Genomic DNA, 24,893 nt, shown 5'->3' on the forward strand with positions numbered 1-24,893 from the left:
AGGAAAGACTTAGTGCACACTCCAGAAGCCATACCTAACTGGAGATCTGAAATGACCTCAATGTCTCCTCTACTGTGCAATGTGATGTGTTATTGTTGGCCTTCAGGTGGATTAAACAGACTTTCAGGTTAGAATCACTTTCAGGATTTTATGATCTGAAGATAGAAATTGGAACTTTCAAAGAGTCTGAGACTAAAATTTAATGTCAAATTTAAGAAAATAATTGCAAAACAAAGGTAAGAAGACTGGTTATCAATCTTAGTATTTATTGAAAGGTGGAAGACAAGGAAAATAGCCTCTCAAATGCCAAAAACAAATCTGTACCTTGGCTAAAGTGAATAATTGCTTTACATATCAATAAAATGTCCCTCTACCCCCAAAAAACTGAAAGTTTACCAAACAATGCTAATTTATTATTTACAAAAAAAACCCAAAAAACAAAAAACAAAAAAACTTTACCTGCCACAAAACTGAATTTAGAAAGCAAAATCTTATTTTGTGTACATTAATTAAATTTCTTAAACATTTAACCTAAGAAAATCTTTCCTCAACTGCCTACCACTCCCATTTTGGAAACAAACATTTCAAACAAGTTTATAGAGAAATGCATACATACACATAATACACAGTGTTGTGCTAAACCAACCTGATCATTAAGGTCAATAGTCCTGTCATAAGGAAGATAATCAATATATGGCTTTATGTAAATTTGCAACTAAATATCAAAAATGTTTAATTCCTTTGATAGCTAACCTGAGTATTGGATATATACTACTTAGCTAAGAGGATATAAATAAAATGAGGGAAAAAAAAAGAAAAAGGTATGTGTGTGTGTGTGTGTGTATATATATATATATATATATACACACACACACATACTACTGAGATACCTAAGTTTTTATGTGAAGGTATGTATATTACTTAACAACATTTAACAATCACTCTGTATAGCATATGACCTTATTAAAACTGTATCTTAAGTACTTTATTGTTCTGGTCCAAGATACTGGAAATAAAAAAATCTTTTATTCACATGGAGAATGGAAATATACTAACTAAAAAACCATTAATATGCAGTATTAAAATAGGTATTTGTGTGTAACAAAGGTAGTCAACAAGTTATCAGATGGGCATCTGAAGAGGATTTTTAAAAAATAACCCGTAAGACCAGGGGCATAAGCATGATTCAAGTCTATAAGGCTTTATTGAAACCTTGAGCCTGTTGGTTACTCATACCTCACCTTCACAGAGATGTATGCATTTGACAAATCAATTTAATCTTTCAATTATGGATAGCTGACTATGGTTTACATAAAAGCAACAACTATACTGTCTCAGACATGCCTTCTTTTAAGCTAAAAACATAAGGCTCATATATTATGGAGACAACCTAATAGCATTTTCTTACAATATGACATCAGTGTGTTTAGATATATGTGACTAGAAATAAAACATACTGTGTTAAATATATCACCCTCAATTTAAAAATGACATTTTAACAGTATCCCTTCCTATGTCTTAATACTCATTTATTAAGAATTTGTTTCCCAGAAAGATGGTGAAGAACCCTAAATTTAGCTTAAAGTGGTTTGAGTACAGTGAAAGACAGCTAGTTACATATAAAATAAAACCCCTATTTACACTGTCATGATTTTTAACTTCTCTATTCCATGAAACATCCCCCACTACAAACATACTGAGTTCCTACAAGCCACCAAGATTTCCTATTTTATTTGCCTATCTTCTTTTTAAGTTGGGAGATAAGATTCCCCATTGCTGCTAATGTTGATTTTCATCAGTTCTGGTAAAAACATTTTTCTAAGTGGTCTGACCAACTAGAAGCATGAGCTTTGATGGCTTACCCAAAATGAGACGAAAATGGAACCCACTGAAGGGAAACAGCAGTCTCCCAAAAGGCAACACAGCACAAGGAAAGCCACCTGAAAGTCACCAATCAAGATAGGGGCCAGAGTACTACAAAGAACAAAACGTTCATGATGCTTAGACTTCTTCCATCCACACACATCCAGTACGCAACTTTTAATTATGGAAGTGGAAGCAGACTGTGCTACTCACCTTGTAGGCACTGGTCACCCTATTTCCTACACAGTGAACTCTCTAGAGCATCTCTAGAATGCTGCACTGACATCTGCCTGGTGGCTGGGGAGGATCCTGAGAAGGATGGGCTGACAGTGTGTGTCAGCTACATCTGGAGGTGGGGCTGAGAAGGATGGACTGACAGTGTGTGTCAGCTACATCTGGAGGTGGGGCTGAGAAGGATGGACTGACAGTGTGTGTCAGCTACATCTGCAGGTGGGGCTCAGTCACTGTCACTGCTTGTTTTAAATTTCATTTGTGTAACGTGGGAAATGTAAAAGAAGACCTTTAATTGTTCATAATTAAACTTTGTGCATGTCAATTTTTTACTCAGCTATTATTAAACATATAAGTGCTTATTAGAGAGAAAATTTTCTAAACTTATTACTTACACAATAAAGAAAATTACACTCAGGCTGAAGAATCTGGCCACATAACATCAGTAATTAGAAGGATTAAAACCATCAACATACTTAGTTTCTCCCAACTTCTAAAACTACTAATTATTTTCTTATTGTTGAACATAAATATTTTAGGATGTATTCCAGGAAGTAGCACTAAGAATTTTCATATATTCATCAATTTAAGAAATTGTGCAAAACAATATACATATATACATCCCCAAATACACGCACACATATGTGTATACATACACACACACACACACACACGTGTGTGTGTATACATACACACATACACACTATATATACATAACTGAATCCTGGTTTTTTGAAGGCTTGTACAATATGGAAAATTTAAATATTTACTAGATTTGAAGACATACATTTTTCCTCCATTACCTCCCCCACATGTATATATTAACAGAAACATAATTATATCAAACAATTAAACTGAATTGTCGGTTTGTTTTTACAAACTCAACAGGAAGCATTTATTATTATGAACCTTTATTAAGTGGCTCACATTTCAATATAAATCACACTAAAAAGATTTTTTAAAGCTATTTACACTACAGTGCTGACACATTTAAAATGAAAAAAAAAGTCGGTATAAATAAGCTCTATGAAAAAACCTTAAATTGTGAAAAAAGAACTCTGGCTCATATTACAAAAAATATATTTATAATGATTTTGTCAGCTCCATTCTAAAACCTAAAACTCCAACTGCCATGACTTTTCTACAGACTCCTTCCCACTTAACCTGCAAGGATCACAGTGCCCGGGCCCTAAGTGCTTACTACTGTGGACAGCTGTGGACAGCTGTGGACAGGCACTGAGGAGTGTCACACCGCTACATAAACTAGACTTTGTAACAGACTTGAGAGCAGTTCCTAGGCTTGCTTTCAGATTTCATGAATCGTTATTACAAATTATTTTTTAAAAAGAATTTTAAATGCAATGTACAAATTTAGCACAAATTGTCATCATCGTTTTTATCTTGATTTGAATGTACAGAACTATGTTGCCTTGTATCTGCTATATTAATGAGACTTTCAGGACACAATTCTTCCTTGAAGTCTTTGTTACTATTTTCAAATTTAGAATCCATGATAATCTGAAAATCTGAAAACTGAACACGCTCCAACTTTGTCTTAACATTCTTGCCTTCTGTATTATTCAGTGGTCTAGTCTTTTCAGGTATATTAACTTTCACAGGTTCTTCCTTGATTCTTGTAGATGCAATAGGTTCATGTTTAATCTGTTGTAATTCGTACTTAGGATGAAGTTTGTCTGAAAACACAGAATCTGATGAGGTTTGGTTCACAGCACAAATTATGTTGTCAGTGTGAGGTCCGAGGACTGATGATGTGGAAGCTGATGATACACATGTTTCATGAGTAACTGCACTGTGACAGGTGTCCTCCTCTGCGTGATATAACTTAAGTCGAACATGCCATGCCAAACTGCATACAGCAGAAACTGTCTTGAACTGATGAACAACATTCCTCGGAATAAAATAAATGTCATTATCATACAGCTGAATCCTGGCATATCGAATGCCTTCTCTCCTCAACTGATTAAGTTTTGCATCATCAACCCACTGGACACACTAAAAAACAACACAAAAACAAAACAAGAATACAGGTAAGTCTTTTGCACAACAAAATCTAAATGAAAAATGATAATTACTTAAGTTTTACCTGGGACAGGGGAGGCTCATGTAAATCTAACTGCATTCGTTGAACTACTTCTAAGAAGTCTTCTGCATGAAAACAGACTACATCTTTGGTTATTCGGGGCTGGTCAGGCCTGTAAAGGAGAAGGGTGATAATACAGGAATTTTCCATTAATGTTTCATTCTGCTAAGTCCTTAATAAACTCAAATAAAATAGTTTATCATCAACACCAAAATCTTCTTACAAATAAAGAGAACTACTTTATATATTTAAATCCAGAGTTTACACCATGAGTTCCAACCTAAACAGAGTAACAACTTTCTTTAGTATCATTGTCATAATTATCAGTAAATTATACAAACCATAAAAACTAAATATCTCATTTTAAAATGCAGTTCAATTTTTCTTGAAGGTTTGCACCACCACTGTGTGGCCCAATAAAGGTTTGAAATGACATATGCCTTTAATTCCAGCACTTGGAAGGCAGGGACAGGTGGATCTCTGTGAGTTTGAAGCTAGCTTGATCTACATAGTAAGTTTTAGGACAGTCACACATAGTAAGGCCAGCTACATAGTAATATACTGTCTCAAAAACCACAAAAGAAAAAAAAAATAATCAAATAACAGTAGTTAGTATGAGCAAGAACCTGAGTTCAAGCTCTAGCACAGCCATCGCCAACAAAAACTCAACAGTGGGGGCAGGAGCAGCAGCAGTTCAGTAGTGAAGAGCACTCACTGGCTGTTCTTCCAGAGGACTCAGGTCCATCTCCAACACCCATGTGACAACTCACAATTGTTACTCCAGTTCCAGGGCATCGGATGCCCTCTTCTGGCCTCAGCAGGCACTGCACACGTGGTGTTCAGGTAAAATACTCAGGCACAGAAAATAAATCTTAAAAAACAACAACAGTAGTTCTATGTACCGCTGTCCACAGTGCACAGCCTTCAGCACTCCGACAGCAGCTGTAGTCTGTCGCTCAAAGCCTTGTCCTATGTGATCCGCATGGGCTCTCGTCCTGTCTTCAAACAGCATCTCCCGAGGCTCACTGGTCCGAGGTAGATACTGCAGGTTTTTTATTTCATTGGTAGTTCTGTTTTTTAAAAGAGATTTGCATTTAAATACTGAGGCTTGTTTCCTTCCCAGACATTCCATAATCAAATAATAAAAGACAAAAGGAAATGCTTAATTCTTAAAATGAATAAAGGCAAACAAAAACTAGACATGTCAATTCCCTAGTCTGTAAAACACCTGGAGTTTGGGGCTACTTTGTATGAAACTGTGTACTTACCTGATCCAACACATACTTCTAGAATTAACACCATTTTTTCTTGTTTCTTTTTTTCTTTTGTTAGGGGGGGGGGGGGGGTTCTTCACCACAGGGTTTCTCTATGTAACCACTCTGGATGTCCTGGAACTTGCTCTGTATAACAGGCTGGCCTCTAACTCACAGCCTGTTATACAGAGCAGAGGACCAGAGTTCAGTTTCCAGAGCCCAAAACCACCTGTAACTCCAGCTCCAGGAGGGTGTAACACCTCTGCACTCCACAGGCACTTGCACACACCACACACAGACACAGCACTTGCATATACATGCACACACCCACAAATGCACATACCACACACAGACACAGCACTTGCACATACATGAACACACCCACAAATGCACATACCACACACAGACACAGCACTTGCACATACATGAACACACCCACAAATGCACATAACACAAAAAAAAAAAAAAAAATGCACATACCACAGACACAGCACTTGCATATAAATGCACACACCCACAAATGCACATACCACACACAGACACATACCCAAACAAAAACACATAATTTAAAAAAAAAATTAAAGTAATCTTGCAAAAAAAAAAAGAAAAGAAGATCCAAAAAACACAATTTTATGATTGTTACCGACTTAGCAACAACTCATTAATTCCATTACTTATTAAGCAGTAGACACCACATAACAAGTCAACAAGTCTCTGCATCAAGAGAACTACCAGCTACTCAATGTCATCTTGTCCTGTCTTGTTTCTTGTCCTACATTTATTCATTTTCTGTTTATGAATGTTTTGCTTGAATAGATGCAATGCATCATGTGTGTGTCTGATGCCTTCAGAAGTCAGAAAGAACACTGGATCTCTGGCAATGAATGGCTGTGAGCCACCTGTGGGTGCTGGGAATGGAACCTGGGTCTTCTACAAGAGTAGTAAGTGTTCTTAACTCCTGAGCCATCTCTCCAGACCCTGTTTTGTTGTTTTTAATAATCCATGTAACCATTAAAGTCACTTTAGGTATCTACAGAAAAAAAGCCACTCTCTCCCCTAGCATCCCCAACTCTATGACCACAAAGTTAACTTAGTGTACATTTTTCCAACTTTTGCTCCATGTAAACATATAGTTTTTAAAATAAATTTTAATAATTCTTTGAGAACATCACACATGCATAAAATATATTTTCATCATAATCACCTCCTACTCTTCCCTATAACTCCTCCCAGAAATCCCCCTACCTCCCTGCTTCTTTAATAACCCAACAAGCCCTTTTTGTGCTGCTCATGGGTGACAGAAAACATCCACTGGGACAGAGCTGACCTTTCCTACCAGGGATCACAATCTTTAAAAAAACAAAACAAAACAAAACAAAACAAAACTGGACTGTTCCTCCTTCAGAAATCAGCTGTCAACAGGTAGGAGTCAAGGCTCATGATTCCCTGCCCCCTCCATGCTAGACTGCTAACTGACTTCATCTTCTGCTGGTCTTATGCAGGCGACCACAGCTGTGAGTTCACAAATGCAGCAGTCCTTTATTTCCAGAGGATATTACTTCATTGGGGTCCTCTCTGACCTCTGGCTCTTACAATCTTCCCTCCCTCTCCCGTATTAACCGTCTGGGTAACGGGGTGTTATCAATGTTCTACTTAGGGATGAGCACCACACTGACACTTACTCAGTTCACTCTGACCAGTTGTGAGTTTCTGTGTTAACCACTGTCTACTACACAAAGATCACCGTGCTTTTTGGAGCCAGAGTTCCTTTTGTAACTTTGAACTTGCTATATAGCACAGACTGGCCCACTGTACTTGTAATCTACCTGCCTAAACTTCCTGAATACTGGGACCACAGGCATGAGCCACCATACTGTCAACACAAATACATATTCACAGACAGTTTTTTTTCCTTTTCACAAAAACAGAATAATAAAAGAGGCATGGTAATGCATGGACTGTAATCCCAACAGTTAGGAGATTCAGGTAGGAGAACCTCAAACTCAAGGCCAGTTCAGAATATATAACAAGACCCTGTCTCAAATAATCATGTTAGATTCATTCCTGGTTACAGTGTGAAACCGTCATCTGGAATTCTGGAGGACATGAAATCACAAAGAAGGTTTACTGAAATACACTGCAGCAAGCCTAGCAAAGGGAGCAGTAGGTGTTCTTTTACAGCAGCTAGAGGAGCAGTTATTTGGTCTTATCCTGGGCCATTTGGTCCTTGTTTGGATAGGTAAGTAAGCACCTTTATTACTTTGATTAGTAAAGGTGGCAGCATTATTTCTCACAATACTGGATCTCTGTGCAGGTCCCCCTGCCCATTAGGAGTTGGGCTCCAGATGGCTGTGGAAGAAACCATGTCAATGGAGTCGGCCTCCAAGTAGCCCCTGCCTGAAAAAGTATGATCCATTTTGCTCTCATTTTTGACCTTTTGCCTCTACACTGATTTTTTTTCTAGTTTGCTCTTTTTAAGTGTCGTGAATATTACAATGTTTAATCTTGTCAGCTTGGCTGGATGTATAATCCCCTAGAATACATACCTCTAGGTTTGTCTTTGAGGGAACTTCTAGAGAGATTTAACCGAGGAAGGAAGACCTACCCTGAATACAAGGGGTGCCATTCCACCAGCTAGAGTTCCAGACTAAAGAAGAGTTCCCAAAGGAAATGCCCAAAGAGGACTGGCACGCCTATGTTCCTGATGGACAGAACAGGAGCAGATGCCTCGTGCTCTGCTGCCATGGTGGCTACTCCTCTTAAAACCCTTCGTTCAATACACAGAACACACATGGCCTCTTCCTTGAGACCTGCTGTCAGATATTTTGTCATGGCAACCTACAAAGTGGCCAACACAAATACCCTTTCAGATCTTAAGAATATTCCACCAACTTTTTACAAGAATATATGAAATATACTCACTCAACCATTCCCTAAAGGTGGACATTCAAATCCAGTTAAATTTCTTTCTTACTACAAACAATGACACAATTAATATTCCTACATACTAGCTTTCAGTGTTTTTATTTCTCAGAATAGATCTTCCAAAGGGTAAGAGATCACAACTAGATGTTACTTTCACAAAACTGTAACTGCTTACTCTTCTATAAACAATATATAAAAGGCTTACTTCATATGCCTGTAAGTCTGTAATCTTATTATCTGTTGACAAAATTATGAACAGAAATCAACCCCCACCCCCGCTATCAAATAAAGCTCACCTGCCAAGTGACTGTTTTTCTACTGGATTTTTACATATTCTCATCAGCTGGGAAGTCTCCTTGGTGAATTAGCTTTAGTCTGTCACATTTTAATCTACTCAATAATTGATCTGGACTTTCCTGTTGAGACCTATTCTCCCTCAAACAGTACTGCTACTGCTACTAGGTAGCTGGGTTTGTCTGCTTGGGCCTTGCTAGGAAGATGTCTTTCAGGCTTCTAAGTTTTATGGTGGCATGTTACTGTTTATCAGTTAAGCACTAACATTTCTGATGAGACAGGAACTCTGCTTCTGTTTTAAGACAGACTACCAACAATTAATTCCAACTTCATTTTCTCCACCTGTCTTAATAGATATATTAAGTGTAAATATATTCAGATCTGATTATTAGTTTTATCCTCTTCCAATAATCTATTTGAGGATTTGGTTGTTTGTTTTGTTTTTTGGTTTTGGTTTTTTGGAGACAGGGTTTCTCTATGTAGTCCTGGCTGTCCTGGGACTCACAAGAGATGTGCTTGCCTCTGCCTCCTGAGTGCTGGGATTAAAGGCGACTATTTGAGTCTCATGGTAATTTTCAGTAACTCTTAGTGCCCTTTACTTCCTTCTTTCAGTTTCTTCTTTTTAAGGTGTAAATTCATTCTCTCCAGTTTTAGGAGTAAAAGTCCATGTGAAATGAAAAACCAGTTGAAGTGTCCATCATTCCTCTCCAATCTGGAAGACTTAACTTTTCCCTTTGCATTATTTCATGTCTTCCCAGAAGGGGGGTTAGCTCTTAATACAAGTTTTGAATATTTGTTAAATTTATTCTAAAGTTTATTTCTCTGTATGAGTGACGTCTTTTCCACTCCTGTTATAGAATATTATTTTAAGATGTGCTACATTTGTTTAATGACACAAAGATGTGTTGCATTCTTTTATGTTGCATTTGTTTAACTCTGTGAAGCTGTGTTACTCTGCCTATCTAAAACACCTGACTGATCTAATAAAAAGCTGGATGGCCAGTAGCAATGGAACAGAAAGGACAGCTGGGGCTGGCAGGCAGAGAGAATAAATAGAAGGAGAAAAGAGAAGATCAAGTAACAAGAAAAGGAGAGAAGGAATCCAGGGGCCAGCCACACAGCCAGACACGAAGTAAGAAGGAAGGAAAGATACAGAAACAGAGAAAGAAAAAAGTCCAGAGCAAAAGGTAGATGGGATAATTTAAGAAAAGCTGGCAAGAAACAAGCCAAGATAAGGCCGGGCAGGCATTTACAGAGGATAAGCTTCCATGTGATCATCTGGGAGATGGGTAGTGGGCCCCCCCAAAGAGTAAAGAGCCCAAAGAGTAAAAAACAACCAACTACACACTCCTGGTTGTAATTTATTCTCATTTGCTTATTTCTCATGTCTCATTATTGTGGGTGTTTTATAACCAAGTATATTAACATATTGCCTATTTTGGGAATTTTCTTCCACTTATGCTATAAATGTCTCCTTCTTCTACAATAGACACACACATACACACACCCCAAGCCATCCTCCCTTGTGCATGACAAACCTTTTCCTTTTGAAGGGTGACTTTGGCATGTCAGCCACAGGGATCATTTGTTCTCCTGGACGCACCCACATGATGGGACCGTCATCACTGTCTTTCCGACTCTCTAACTTTAGACTAGATAGTGTTCCCCACGGCAATGTACACTAGAAACAAATAATTACACAAATTAATTATTTTCAAAATATATCTTCAAATACATACTAGAACTATTGCAAGGAGGGATATGTGGTTGGGGTGGGAAAGAGAAGAGGGAAATAATGTAATCATATTATAATCCCAAAAGAAAAAATAAAAAGTTGACTTGAAAGTCAACAGATGAAACAGATTGATAATATAAAAAAATTTACTCTTTAATTCTCCTTATAATGATGTTTACAATGTACTAACAAAGGCTAAAATTAGACTGGAGAAGAAAGAAATTTATTCATATGTTTTAGCTTCAAAAGGTTCTGCTTCAAACACACCAGAAAAACAACTGCACTCCGATAATTCAGTGAACCACCCTGCTAAGAAGTAGGAGTCAATGTATTCATCATTGGTCATTTTTCTTTCTAGCAAACACAGGGTTATATATTTTTAATAAGTCGTTAAAATTAGCAAGTGGTCTCTACACACAACAACCTTGAAAACAAACTTGAGTTTTAAAGAATAAAATGCTTCCTTAATTGGTGATAATCAAATACTAACAACATAAAAAACAGAACCAATCAAAATACTTGTTTAGTAGTTTCTTGAAAAGGCTGATTGTCTTAAAGCAGAAGCTAAATTTTTAAAGAAGTGAGGGAGGGCGGAAGGAAGAGGACAAGATCACTAGGATGGAATGACGGGGTTTTCAATCACCTCATAGTCCCATTGGAAAAAAGAACTAAGTTTTCTAGAAACAATGCTTAAAATAAAATTTGAAGCAACTATTTCAGTAATATTCTACAAAATACTGCTTAATAATGATTATTTGTACTTGACTCACTGGAAAAGAAGAAACAAAAAGTTTAAAAGTTATAAAGAAAAGTAAAATAAAGGGAGGTAGAGCCAGCATATATAAACACATAGGCAGGAAATCAGCCACACCAGAGTGAATGAGAAGAGGCAACAGCTTAGGTGTGCTGTGTGCCACGGCCCTACATTTTAGGACAGGGTCACACTCATCTCTGAATTAGTGATTATTAAATAATTAACTACCTAGTTCAGAGAGTTCTCTCTCAATGGGATACCCAGGTAACCCATAAAAAGTGCAGCCAATAGCTGCTTCAAAACTAAAAGGGAGGGCTGGCAAGACAGCTCAGCACTGAGAGCTTGGCACACGAAAAGGCGACCTGAGTTCCAGCCCCACAATTCATGCAAATGTGAAAAAAAGAGATGAAACTTAACATGAAAAAGACTAGGGGGAGGGAGGCAGCAGAAAAGCTGTCTGCTGATGGCTGCGTGCACCTCATGACTCATCTGTGCCCCAACCCCCCATGTACTAATAAGAATGAGCTACATGTTTTATACAGCTGTGCAATCTCCCAGGCCAGTTTCCCACATGTCAAGCCCCCACACCTTGGTTCCTAAAATGTGTGCTTGGTATCCTTTCTAGGAGTCTTAAATCCTTTAGTGCTTCATCTACAGGAACAGGCAATGTCAGTTGCTGGCTCACCCTTTAACTGGGCCAGCACAATTAAGACTGAGAAACTACACACATACACAGCACAAAATTACGGTTTCCTTCCTTTTCCTTCTTCAGATTTAAATAAAATTTTTTAAAAATTAACTCTAAACAGCCATTCATCTGTATCAATAACCTGAAAGCAACACCCACAATTTAGAATGCTACGATGTTCTCTTACTTTTAAAAATGGTGATTCCTCCAACATGTCAAGGAACTCAGGGAAGAAATCTCCCACTTCTTCATCAACGGCTCCCACCAAGCTTATCTGTCGCATGGGGCCAGCTCTGTAAGTACCATGAGAATATGTTCTTTTTACCTGAGGGACATGAATTTAATTCAAAGTTAGACATGTAGACATCAAGTGTTTGCTATTGTTGCATATCAATGAATTACATCGTTTCAGACTAATAAAACATGGTAAGAAATAGAGAAAATACAAGGCAAGAAAAAAAAAAAGAAGCCTGTAATTACAATAAAGAGGCATTTTATAGAAAAAATATGAATTAAGCCAGCTACTTTCCATTTCTTTCTCTGCAAACTACTCATTAGAAGAGTTCAAATCAACAACACTGTATAGACAACTGACTGCACCATCTCCTAGGAGCATAAGAATTCCTTGTTTGATACATGATGCTACTAAGAATATTCAAAATGACACATCATTTTTCTAAATCAACAGCTCCTATCTTTTATTACAACTGTCAAATTAGCCCCATTACCAGTGGTTTAAATGTCAAAAGCCACTAAAGATTATCTTTCATTCTGGATCAAGATCTTAACTAGTGGCCAGTTCACATTTCTATCATGAACTCTGATGAAATAGTTGAAATTCAGAGTTGGAAATCCTAAGCCACAAACTCACTTCTGCTATCAACCAGCTAATTTCAGATATCACATCAACTCTTTCTGCTCACATTATGACCCCAGATTATAGAAGAAAACGTAATGGTCATAATATAAAGCCCCTGTTAAAATGCTAGCCACTGTGTGTCATCCAAATGTTCAAAAAAAAGCAGCCTACATCTTTGGGTTTGCTGATGTTTGGATTTCCACAGGCACATTTATTCCTCACAGAATGACAGTTTGTTAGCATACAGAGAATAGAAAAGAGTAGGTATTATTTTAAGCTTATTTTCCTAAACAAATTTTAATCAAATTCCCAATGATCATTTTTTACGAAGTAAGACTTTGTGGCCACTGTATTTAGAAGATCGGCTGATCAGTTTGCCTAGGACTGACCTTCTTAGTTTAAAACACAGTCCTGTAATATGGGCAAACCTAGATGGCCAAGCTTTTGTCTCCTTATAAAATCTATACAACTGCAGTGACATAGTATTAAGTTATGCAAAGTGCTTAGTTCCAACCCACATACTTTAGGAAACGTTACAGTAAATACTCTATTATACTATATAGAGAATAACTGTAAGACATGAGAATTTTACTCTTATCAAAATCAACAAGCATTGATTCCTTAAGTTTTTATCATAATGAGCATTGTTTATAAGAATTTCAAAGTTTAATTTTTCATCATCCATTAAAAAATTCACTAGTCGGATTCACAAACCAAGCCCCAAGTCACAAAATGTATAGATTATACCCCAATCTTACAATGAGGGTCTGACCTACTGCTCGGATTCCACAAACCGAGCCCCAAGTCACAAAATGTACAGATTATATCCCATCTTACAGTGAGGGTCTGACCTACTGCTCGGATTCCACAAACCGAGCCCCAAGTCACAAAATGTACAGATTATATCCCATCTCACAGTGAGGGTCTTACCTACTGCTCGGATTCCACAAACTGAGCCCCAAGTCACAAAATGTACAGATTATATCCCATCTCACAGTGAGGGTCTTACCTACTGCTCGGATTCCACAAACTGAGCCCCAAGTCACTAAATTTACAGATTATATCCCATCTCACAATGAGGGTCTGACCTACTGCTCGGATTCCACAAACCGAGCCCCAAGTCACAAAATGTACAGATTATATATATCCCATCTCACAGTGAGGGTCTGACCGTTTTGTTTCCTAAAAGGTCCTATCATCAGCAGTTCTCAACCTTTGAGTTGCACCAGATATTTACATGACGATTCATAAGTTTCAAAATTACAGTTATAAAGTAGCAATGAAATAATGTTATGGTTGAGGGACATGAGGAACTGTATGTACTAAAGGGTCCCAGCATTAGGAAGGCTGAGGACCACTGTCCCATAGAAACTAAACTGAAAGTCTAAACTTGACTTTCCACCACTCTCAGGCTCTAGTAGCTTATGTGCATAAACAGCACCATCGTAGGAAACTTGGTCTTGAGTGTGGTTCAGTAAGGTAGTCTTTAACAAAGCTAAGGTTACCAATCTGAACTCTAGTGAATATATCAGAATACAACACGAAACTCTGTTAAATGATTCTGCATTCATGTCCTTGGTTTGAGATCTGCCTGTGACCATATGAGTTATGAGACGAAAGGCTATTCAATAGAGAAATGAGGGCTGAGGGTACAGACGTGTAGAATCTCTAGCCTAGCATTTATAAAATCTTGGGATCGATCCCCAACACAGGGGAAGAGGGAGAAGGGAAGGGAAGAAGTAAAACCAACTTATGCTGTAAGAGTCAAATTTTGCAAGGGTTTTAAATGTAACAAAGGACAATTTAGGGGGGAATATTTCTACATCACACAGGCAGTTATATTTCCTGTGTAGGCATTTATTTAAATATCACCTATGTCACTAACTGGTTCTAAACACCAACAAATCCTTGTTTTTATTTGTGCCCATGCACAAAGAGAAAAACAAAACGCCAAAGCAAAGGTGGTGGAGGCCCACACCTTTGGTCTCAGCAGAGGCAGTGGGTCTGAGTCTGAGACCAGCCTGGTCTACAAAGCAAGCTCCAGGACAACCAAGGCTCCACAGAGAAACTGGGGGGGGGGGGGGGGGGGCGGCGGCACCAGGTTCAATTCCCAGCACCACATGGAAGCTCACAACCGTCTGTAACTCCAGTTCCAGAGGATCTGACACTCTCACAGATATACACACAAGAAAAACACCAATAAAATAAATAATTTAAAAAAAACCAAAACATTAAGTTATGAAAAATGAGATAAACACATGTCCACTACTACATCAAATAATTAACAATGACCCATTTAGTATATGGTTTATCATGAGAGAAAGTGGCCTTTGAAAAAGACTTTTCAATGAGTGAATTCTTCTAAAGTAGTAAGCACAACTTCAATATGAGCTCTCCACAGACATGAGTGTGTTTAACACACTTTCAAAGCAAGAAAAAAGAAAGAAAGAAAAGAAAGAACTTTTTGTCCTATATGCAATAATTAAATACCTGCATACAAAAGACACACCAGGAAAGAACACTGTCTAAAGTGAATTTAAAGGCGATTTTGGAAATAGTAGAAATGTAAGTCTTAAAGTATATTATTTAACTAGTATGTAAATAAAGACATACTATGTTCGAAATAATTTATTTCTCTAAAAAGTAAAAAGCTGGCTTCTGCCCCACTATCATGTAACGTTTTCTTAAAATTCAGATAACTATTTCCACTGCACAAAAAGAGGGAGAAGGCTAGTGTGTGGTGCACATCTTTAATCTCAGCACTCAGGATATAGAAGCAGGCAGAACTCTATTGGTTGAGTCCATTCTGGGCTATACAGCAAGTTCCAGGACAGCCAAGGCTACAGAGTAAGATCTTTCAAAACGGAAGTGGGGGTGGGGGGGTGGGGGAGGGTGGAGGGGCAGATAGGTGAGCCAGACCTATTGGGGAGGTGACACAGGGTACTGTGAATGAGGCCAGCTGAGCAAGGGAGGTGGAGATACTAAAACCATGATTAAGCTTTAAAAAAACAATAGCTAATACTCAGAAAACCAGGGCTATTAACAAATTTAACATTCAGCCCCTGTAAAGAAAAATCTGTATGTTTAAATATAAATTATCATTAACAGAAAAAAAAATGGGTCAAACCTGTTAGAGGCAATAGTGCAAAAGTTCAACTATATATTAACTGATTCTGGCTGCTTTAGATGACAAAGATCATTTCATTAATTAAAATTCTTTATTAATCCAACCAAAAATATGTTGAAATGCAACATTTAACCAACTGAGACAAACCCATATGAAATCAGTTAGAACAATTCACTTGAAGTTTTAACCACGGTAAAGTAATAATAAGGTATTCAAGTTAAAAAAGTATATGCCTCTTTTCTGAAAAATATACAGATGGCAAATAAACAAAATACATATGCTTTTCTTAAAAATACAAATGGTTGATTTTGACCCCCATTTTACTGCAACAGTGTCATACTCAAAATGTACTTATTGGATAAAGTTCAACAATACCACATGAAAATAAACCACCTATGACAGTCTCTAGTAGGAATGACCCAGAAGGCAGCCATGTGGGAGAGAAGGGATAAGCAAGGACTGGAGACTCTGAGTAGCTGAACAAATGTCACTGGACTATGGCTCATAAAGCCCTCACTGTAGGCATGTGGTCCTGTTTTAGGCACAGTTACAATAATCTTTCAGATCAGATCAAAGGGATTAAAAACCCACAAATCTGGAATGGAGGAGGAACAGTGATAGGCACAGCTGCAGCAGCTCATTATAATGTATTAAGTCATTATAATGACACACGGGACAGAAATGAAAGTTAAGTCATGGTGCACATGTTCCTTGAACCTTTAGTAAAGATACAGTCATATCTTTATGGTCATACGACTTAATCTTTACTAAAATCTCAGCAACTAAAGACTGTATCTTTATTAAAATCTTGGCAACATTAATTAAGAAAAAAATCACTTATCTGGAAAACCTCAAATCCTGATAAACAGATGTAACACATTTATTTCTATTTACTTCATTAAACCATCAACCCATCACTTTGATATACTTTAAAAAATTAGCCTTAAAAAAAAAGATTAACTATTTGCTTCTAAAAAGTACATGCAATGAATTATAAACATTATATAGTTCCTATAGATTTGGGCAGGGGATGCATAGACAGATCTCAAAAAAGCCTAGGAAATGACAAGCATGACATATGTAGCCATATATTATTTGCAAAAAAAACTACATATGCATGGTGCCATTTAGAAGACATGTAACATGAACACATAGAAAAATGTTCAACATCATTTACTCATTCAAAAATACAAATGAAATACAGGACACAGCTCAGCTGGTAGAGTGCCTAGCATGCAAATATGCAGACCTTCCTGGATTCAAACCACCACCACCCCCAGGCTGCATGACTCCAAGTATACTGCTTAATCTAAATCTTCCCTGTAGTCTCTTCTCTCCAAAAAAAACCCCTATATTATCATGGTTGCACATCTCTGCTTCAAGGCCAGCCTGGTCTACAGAGTGGGTTCCAGGACAGCCAGAACTACACAAAGAAACCCTGTCTGGAACTCCAGCTTGCCCATGCATGATCAGGAAAGCCCCATTCCTGTGTGTCTCTCTCTCCAAACTCCCCCACTCAGAGAATCTCCAAATCCAAACAAAGGAAAGGCACCAAAAAACTCAGTACCACATTCTTGGTAGCTACTGTGGCTTCCTCCCCTGAAGTTGCCTCTGCACAACTAAGTTCCCAGCTAAAGCTCAGTTTTTGACCAAACTTGGGCACAAACCCAGCTTGTGGCGAACGCATCATCACCCCTCATCTACAATCTATAAAGTCTCCCACTGTGGGCGCTGCTTCTCTGGCCTGCATCTCTGGGATGACAGAACCTGTCTGGGAGTCGCTTTGCTCAAACAAACCTGTCATTATACTTTTTCAGTTTGGCTTGATCTATCTGGCTTACTGCATCAGTGGAGAAATCTATTATGGGGGAGGGGGACTAGAAAACCTATTACTTATAACACCTGCATGATTAAAAATAAAATAAAAAAGAGCAGAAATAAACTCCTAAGACTGAATGCTATTTTTATTACATAGAGACTGCTCCATTTGGGGAGCAGAATAGATAATGAGAGCTTTTAGAAGATGAAAAGTGACTTACAAGAAACAATTGTTATTTCTCAAAGTACATTCCTTGAAACTAGGTTTCTATAGTCAAGTAAGTTTGGAAAATCCCTTTGCATTAGATGCTCATAGGTATACTAAATTTTTGAGAAGGCTCAGGGCAAATAAACCAAATTTGTTTGACCTACGAATGCATGAAATATTTTTATTTCAAAACCCATTTTAGTACATAGCAATCCATAAAATACTTAAGACACATCCATTTAAACTGTATTAGTGTCAATCAGAGTAAACAGAAAAACAGGTTAAATGTTGGCAGAAGGTACTTCTGTCCCATTGTTCATTTCAGGGAGCAGAGCAGTCTCTTATCTTAGTAAGTGGGTTGTCTATCACATTACTGTCTAATATTTGTTGTTATTTGTTTCTTCAGTGGGTGTATGGTCATGGGAAATGGAGGAGGGAATTTGGGGTAGGGGTTAGAATGTGTGTAGATGTACCAAGGCATATGTAAGAGTGCAGTGTGGTAGTCACGGGACAACCCATGGGAGTTGACTCTTTCCTTCCACCATGCAGGTTCCAGGGATCAAACTCAAGTTAGGCTTGACGGCAAATGCCTTTACCTGTTAAGCTAGTTCCCTGCGCCCCCCCCCCCCCACATTCTTACTGATACAATCTATCCATCATCTGAGATAAAGGAAAGTGCCACAAGGGGGAGCCACTTCTATGCTAATTCAGGCACATACTTTCAAACAGAACTGCTATGGATGATATTTAAAGTGTGTTGGGGGGTGGGGTCAGAGGTAGAATCAGCTGTCTACCTTAAGCATTCTCCACCTTAATTTCTGAAATATGGTCTCTCACAGAACCTGAAATTTGAAAAGTTGGTCAGACTAGCTTGCAACCAGACCTCAGGACCTCTCCTGTCTCTGCCTCCCTGGAATCACAGGAGTGCTCAGCTGCCATAGGTTTTTCTGAGGATGCTAGAGAAAGAATTCAGGTCTTCATGCAAGTACTTTATGGACGGAGACTTCTCTTCGTTCCCTTTATCATTTTATTTTAAAAATATCTGTAACTTCAATAAAAATGTTATTACTATTAATTTTTAAATAAATAAAGCAAATAAACTTTCCCAATTATAGCCTTTGGTACCCGCCCCATAAGACACCTATCTGTAGACACCTTTACTGTATAATAGCATGTAAGCACTTCTTAGTCCTAGCCAACTTGTAATGTAGCTTTCTCACTGATCAACCCTTAATCATCCTTCTTTCTCCCGAATCCTTAGTCTCTGGTATAACCATACATTGTAGACTCAGCTTCTAACAGATCCATTTTTTCAGGTCCCATGCACGAGGCCTTGTGGGATTGATCTGCCTGACTTATTTCACTTAATGTAATGCTTTAGTAAATGGCAGACTTTATTTCTAATTACAGAACAGGAATCCATATGCACATATATACATATATCATACATAATTCTTTATCCTTCCACTGGATAAGACTGTTTCCATTTCTTGGCTATTAAAAATACTGCTATGATACAAATAACAGTACAGATATCTCCTTGACTTACTAATTTCATTACCAGATATATAACCAGCAGTGAGAATGCGGGACCACATGGTAGTTTCATCTTGACATATTTATGGATTTTCCATACTCCATTCTGTAATGGCTCCGCTAATAATATTTTCACTAATAGTCCATAAGGATTTTCTTTACTCTCTGCCTTCACTAGTACTTGCTGCTCTTTGTCTTTTTTTATAATACCTATAATATATACTATATATTTATATAAACAATAATAAAAAACCACTCTATTTTTAAGTTTTAAAAAAATCTTTTTTTTTTTTTGTTTTTGTTTTTAGATGTGTTTATGTGAAGGTGGGGGAGGAATGTATCCCACAGCACACATTCGGAGGGATTGCTTCTCTCCTTCACTGCAGCACTCAGGGCTCAGGCTCCTGTTGCCAGGCTTCGTGGCAAGGGTCTTTACACACTAAGCCAACTCTCAGGCCCTGAACCATTCTACATGGAGTGAGGTGGCTCCACTGTGACTTGATGTGTGTTTCCAGAAGAGCAGAGCCCAGAAAGAGGTCCACAGTGTGATCAGCTGACTCACAAACAAGAGAAACTGCAGGTACTGGGACATGGGCATCTTTCCAACTCACGCTAAAGCTTCTGGATGCCTGCTATATTCAAAACCACCAACCCTGTTTGAGTTTTGATTTTTTAAAGACAGAGTTTCACTATCTAGCCCATGCTAATCCTGATACCCATGATCTTCCTGCCTCAGCCTCCTGAGGACTCAGATCACAGGCATGCCCCGCCACATCTGGATGAACTCTGATCTTTTATCTCCTGCTGTTCGATCATCTGAGATAAACTGTAGATTTAAACGTGAAAGAAAAAACAATAAAAGTTTCCAGAAGAAAATGCCAAAGAATGTCATTATCTTTGGAGTAGACAAAGATTTTTAAAATAGGACAAAAAATACATTAATCATAATTGAAAAAAATTATACATTAGATTAAACTTGACTTCTAGGTGTCAGAAAACACTAAGAATGATAAATCAAGACACCAAGTGAGACATTATTATTTGGTAATACATTTATTCAAAAGTTACTAGTTAGGAAAAAAGAAAAAAAAGAGGGCAAAAGAGTGGAACAGAAACTCTACCAAAGACAGTACTTAGTATACAATAATCATAAGTAAAAGGTGTTTCACATCTTTAGTTATCAGAAAAACTAAACTACAAGGAAATACTACTCCTGAGTTCCCACAATGGTTAGATGAAAAAGAACTGTGACCAAAAGTATAGTTCACTATTGATGTGAATACAAACTGGTACAAGAATTTTTGAAAAACCAGTAATTAACCTATCAAAACCAAGAATCTGTGCACCTTTTTCTCCTGATATTCAAATGATAGGTAGACTTCAACACAAACACATTTGCACATCAAGCACATGAACAAAAATATTCAAAGCCCCTACTATAACAACACCAAAGTAAAAACAACTAAAATGTCCACTTATAGTAATTAGGACAATTATGATACATACCTACAATGGAATACTATCCAACAATAAGAAAAATGAACACTGATATTACAAGATGGATGCCACAAACATAATACCATGTGCCATTAAACGTGAGTTCAAAATATGTAAACCTTTTGTCTGAATTCAGTATAATAGTTGCCTGGGTGTTGATGTGTTGGGGCTGGAGAAATGGCATGATGGTTAAGAGCATTCACTGCTCTTCCAGGACTGGGGTTCAATCCCAGAACCCACATGCAGCTCACAGCTGTGTGCAACTGCAGTTCCAGGAATCTGACACACTCTTCTGACATCCCCGGGCTCTTTCACACACATGGTACACATACACACAGTCTGGCACACAAACACATACACTTAAAATATAACTGAATTCATTTAAATGTTGGAGTTCAGGGAGATTGGCAGAGTAGTGATAAAGAATGGTTTGAGAAAGACCTCCAGCTCCTTTCAGCTCTGAACTCAATGGGTCTGTTCATTTCCTGAGTATTCACCTCTAATGATACACTTGTCCGTGTATACATTATCCTTCAGTAAGATTTATGGGAAGAGGGATCAGTTCCTGGAGGGAAACAGATTAAGAGACACAACTTTTAAAACTACATGTGCTTCATATACACAATGGGATACTACTCAGCAGAAAAAAACAATGACATCATGAGGTTTGCAGGCAAATGGATGGATCTAGAAAAAATCATCCTGAGTGAGGTAACCCAGACTCAGAAAGACAAATATGGTATGTACTCACTCATAGGAGGATACTAGATGTGGAACAAGGATGACTGGACTGCTACTCACATCACCAGTGAGGATACCTGGAAAACAGGACTCCAAGAAAGAAATGAGGATCGCCCAATGATGGAGAAATGGCTGAGATCTACATGAACAACCTGGACATGAGTGGGAGCAATGAAGGGCGAGGGTCGAGGGAAAGAGAGTGGAAGATCCCAGCTGGATCAAGAACAGAGAGGGAGAACAAGGAATAGGAGACCATGGTAAATGAAGACCACATGAGAAAAGGAAGAAACAAAGTGCTAAAGAGGCCCACAGAAATCCACAAAGATACCCCCACAAAAGACTGCTGGCAATGGCCGAGAGACAGCTGGGACTGACCTACTCTGGTGATGGGATGGCCAAACACCCTAATAGTTGTGCCAGAAGCCCCATCCAAGGACTGAGGAATCTGGATGCAGAGATCCATGGCTAGGCCCCGGGTGGAATGCCAGGAGTCTAATTATCGAGAAAGAGGAGGGTTTATATGAGCGAGAACTGTTGAAACCAAGGTTGGATAAAGCACAGGGACAAATAGTCAAATGAATGGAAACACATGAACTATGAACCAAAGGCTGAGGGGCCCCCAACTGGATCAGGCCCTCTGAATAGGTGAGACAGTTGATTGGCTTGATCTGTTTGGGAGGCATCTAGGCAGCGGTACCAGGTTCTGGGCTCGCTGCATGAGATAGCTGTTTGAAACCTGGGACTTATGCAGAGACGCTTGGCTCAGTCTGGGAGGAGGGGACTGGACCTGCCTGGACTGAGTCTATCAGGTCGATCCCAGTCCTCGGGGGAGACCTTGATCTGGAGGAGGTGAGAATGGGGGGTGTCCTGGGGGGAAAAGGAGGGGGGCAGGAAGGGGGAGAACAAGGGAATCTGTGGCTGTTAAGTAGAACTGAACAATATTGTAAAATAAAATAAAATAATAATAATTAAAAAAAAAACAAAAAAACTACATGCGCTGTACACCTGCAATTCCAGCAATTAGGAGGTAGAGGCTGGAGGATCAGGAACTCAACTCCAGCCTCGGTTATGTAAGAGACTAGACCACCCTAGGCTTCACTAGCTCCTATTTCTAAAACAAACAAATCAACAACAACAGAACAGCTCTCGCTGGGAGAACAAGAGATTAGAAAGAACTGATCTAGGTAAGTCTGCTCACTTTTTTCTAATATGTTAGTCTTCAGACTCCAATTTTATTAAACCAGTGCTCAAGGACAAGCCCAAAGCTAGTCCCACTCTGAAGACAGCCTCAGGCATCTAGGCTTTTTTGTCTGATTTGATTTCTTTGATTTTTCCTAAGCTTTCGATAAAAGAAAATGAAATAAAGAAAGGAAAGAATACAGCCAGGTGTGGTGGCACACACCTTTAATTCCAGCACTCTCGAGGCAGAGGCAAGCAGATCTCTGTGAGTTCGAGACTAGCCTGGTCTACAAAGCAAGTTCCAGGACAGCCAAGGGTATGCAGAGAAAGAAAAAAAAAACCCCACAAAAAATTAGTTAAATTAAAAAATAAAGGAATTCAATGTGAGGAGATTATAAATGAGAAGTTCATTATATATTTTTGCTCCACACTAAATAAGTAAGATGGTTTGATAAAAGAATGTGGGATTCAGGCCCAGCGGCAGCCCACAGAAGTAGACGGGCCCAGCGGTGGCCCACAGAGGTAGACAGGGATGGCGGCGAAGACAAGCAGACGCAGGAAGGCCCGCGGAGGCGGCCCGCAGAGGCAGACAGACCCAGCGGTAGCTGAGAGGGACATACAGGCCCGGCGGCGGACCGCAGAGGTAGACAGGCCCAGGGATGGAGAAAAGCAGATGCAGCTTGGAACAGGGACGCCCCTAACCCCAACACCTGGGGAAGAAGCTATCTCCATGGGTAGGAACCAGAACGAATCTGAACACTCCGTCTGAGGACAACCCAGGGCCCAGCTGCTGATCCTGTGAAACCCAACAACTTGGAGGTGTTGGTGAGACTACCCTGCTCAGCTGAAACCCATCTGGGAGAGGATTCAGATGCCTAAAGTTTAAAGTCTGAAGAAACAAGATCAGCTGAGGAGTTGACAAATGAACAAAACGTGACCTGGGAACACAGAAGAAGGCGTTACCCAGCCACCAAACCAGATCACCAGAATCATAAGTATATAATTCACCGATTGAAATCAGCTGCCCCTGAAGAAATAGCCCAATAGCACCAATTTAAGCAAGAACCCCTACTAAACCAAGAGTAAAAACTAGAACAAGAGAGGCACTCTCAGACACAGACACCACCTGCACTGCACAGAGGAAGAGATGAGTAGATGCCAGTGAAAAAATACAGGCAACAACATAAAGACCTATATGGCAACATCAGAACCTAGTGATTCTACACCTGCAAGACCTAAATATACCATGACAGAAGAAACAGAAGAAATCAACCCTAAAAATGACTTTAAGAAGATGATAGAGGCCCTTAAAGAAGAAATAAAACATTCCCTCAAAGAGGAAATAAAAACTTTCCTTAAAGAGGAAATGAAAAACTACCTTAAAGAGGAAATAAAAAACTTCCCTTAAAGAGGAAATGAAAAACTCCCTTAAAGAGGAAATAAAAACTTCCCTTAAAGAGGAAATGAAAAACTCCATTAAAGAGGAAATAAAAAACTCCCTTAAAGAAATGGAAGAAAAAAACGAACAAAAAATGGGAAGAAATCAAATCAAGCCAAGAAAAAGCAATTAAACAGATGAAAGAAACACTCCAAGATCTGAAAAATGAATTTGAGACAATAAAGAAAACACATGCTGAGGGAATGCTGGAAATAGAAATCCTGACTAAACGAACAGGAACTACAGAAACAAGCATAACCAACCGATTGCAAGAGATGGAACAGAGAACCTCTGACACTGAAGACACGATAGAGAAAATAGATTCGTCAGTCAAGGAAAACACTAAAGACAAAAAAGTCATAACACAAAACGTCCAGGAAATTTGGGACACCATGAAAAGACCAAACCTAAGAATAATAGGGATAGAAGAAGAAGAAGAATACCAACTCAAAGGCACAGAAAATATATTCAACAAAATCGTAGAAGAAAACTTTCCTAACCTAAAGAAAGAAATACCTATGAAGATACAAGAAGCTTACAGAACACCGAATAGGCTGGATCCAAAAAAAAGTTCCCTCGCCACATAATAATCAAAACACTAAACACACAGAACAAAGAAAAAATATTAAGAGCCGCAAAGAAAAAG

General features: G+C 38.6%; 1 protein-coding gene across 1 annotated transcript in view; it reads right to left on the reverse strand.

The window, feature by feature from the left end:
* Window positions 1–245: 245 nt before the first annotated feature.
* Rsbn1l (round spermatid basic protein 1 like) overlaps window positions 246–24,893 on the reverse strand; it is a 68,840-nt gene continuing 44,192 nt past the window's right edge. Inside the window, exons 4-8 of the mRNA XM_028855134.2 lie at window positions 12,032–12,169; window positions 10,206–10,348; window positions 5,098–5,265; window positions 4,199–4,307; window positions 246–4,107 (exon numbers count right to left, since the gene is read on the reverse strand). Coding sequence (XP_028710967.1) covers window positions 3,466–4,107; window positions 4,199–4,307; window positions 5,098–5,265; window positions 10,206–10,348; window positions 12,032–12,169 — 1,200 coding nt within the window. The 3' untranslated portion in view covers window positions 246–3,465. The remainder of the gene's footprint in view (window positions 4,108–4,198; window positions 4,308–5,097; window positions 5,266–10,205; window positions 10,349–12,031; window positions 12,170–24,893) is intronic.

This window comes from Peromyscus leucopus, chromosome 3, assembly GCF_004664715.2.
Source record: "Peromyscus leucopus breed LL Stock chromosome 3, UCI_PerLeu_2.1, whole genome shotgun sequence".
NCBI lineage: Eukaryota > Metazoa > Chordata > Mammalia > Rodentia > Cricetidae > Peromyscus > Peromyscus leucopus.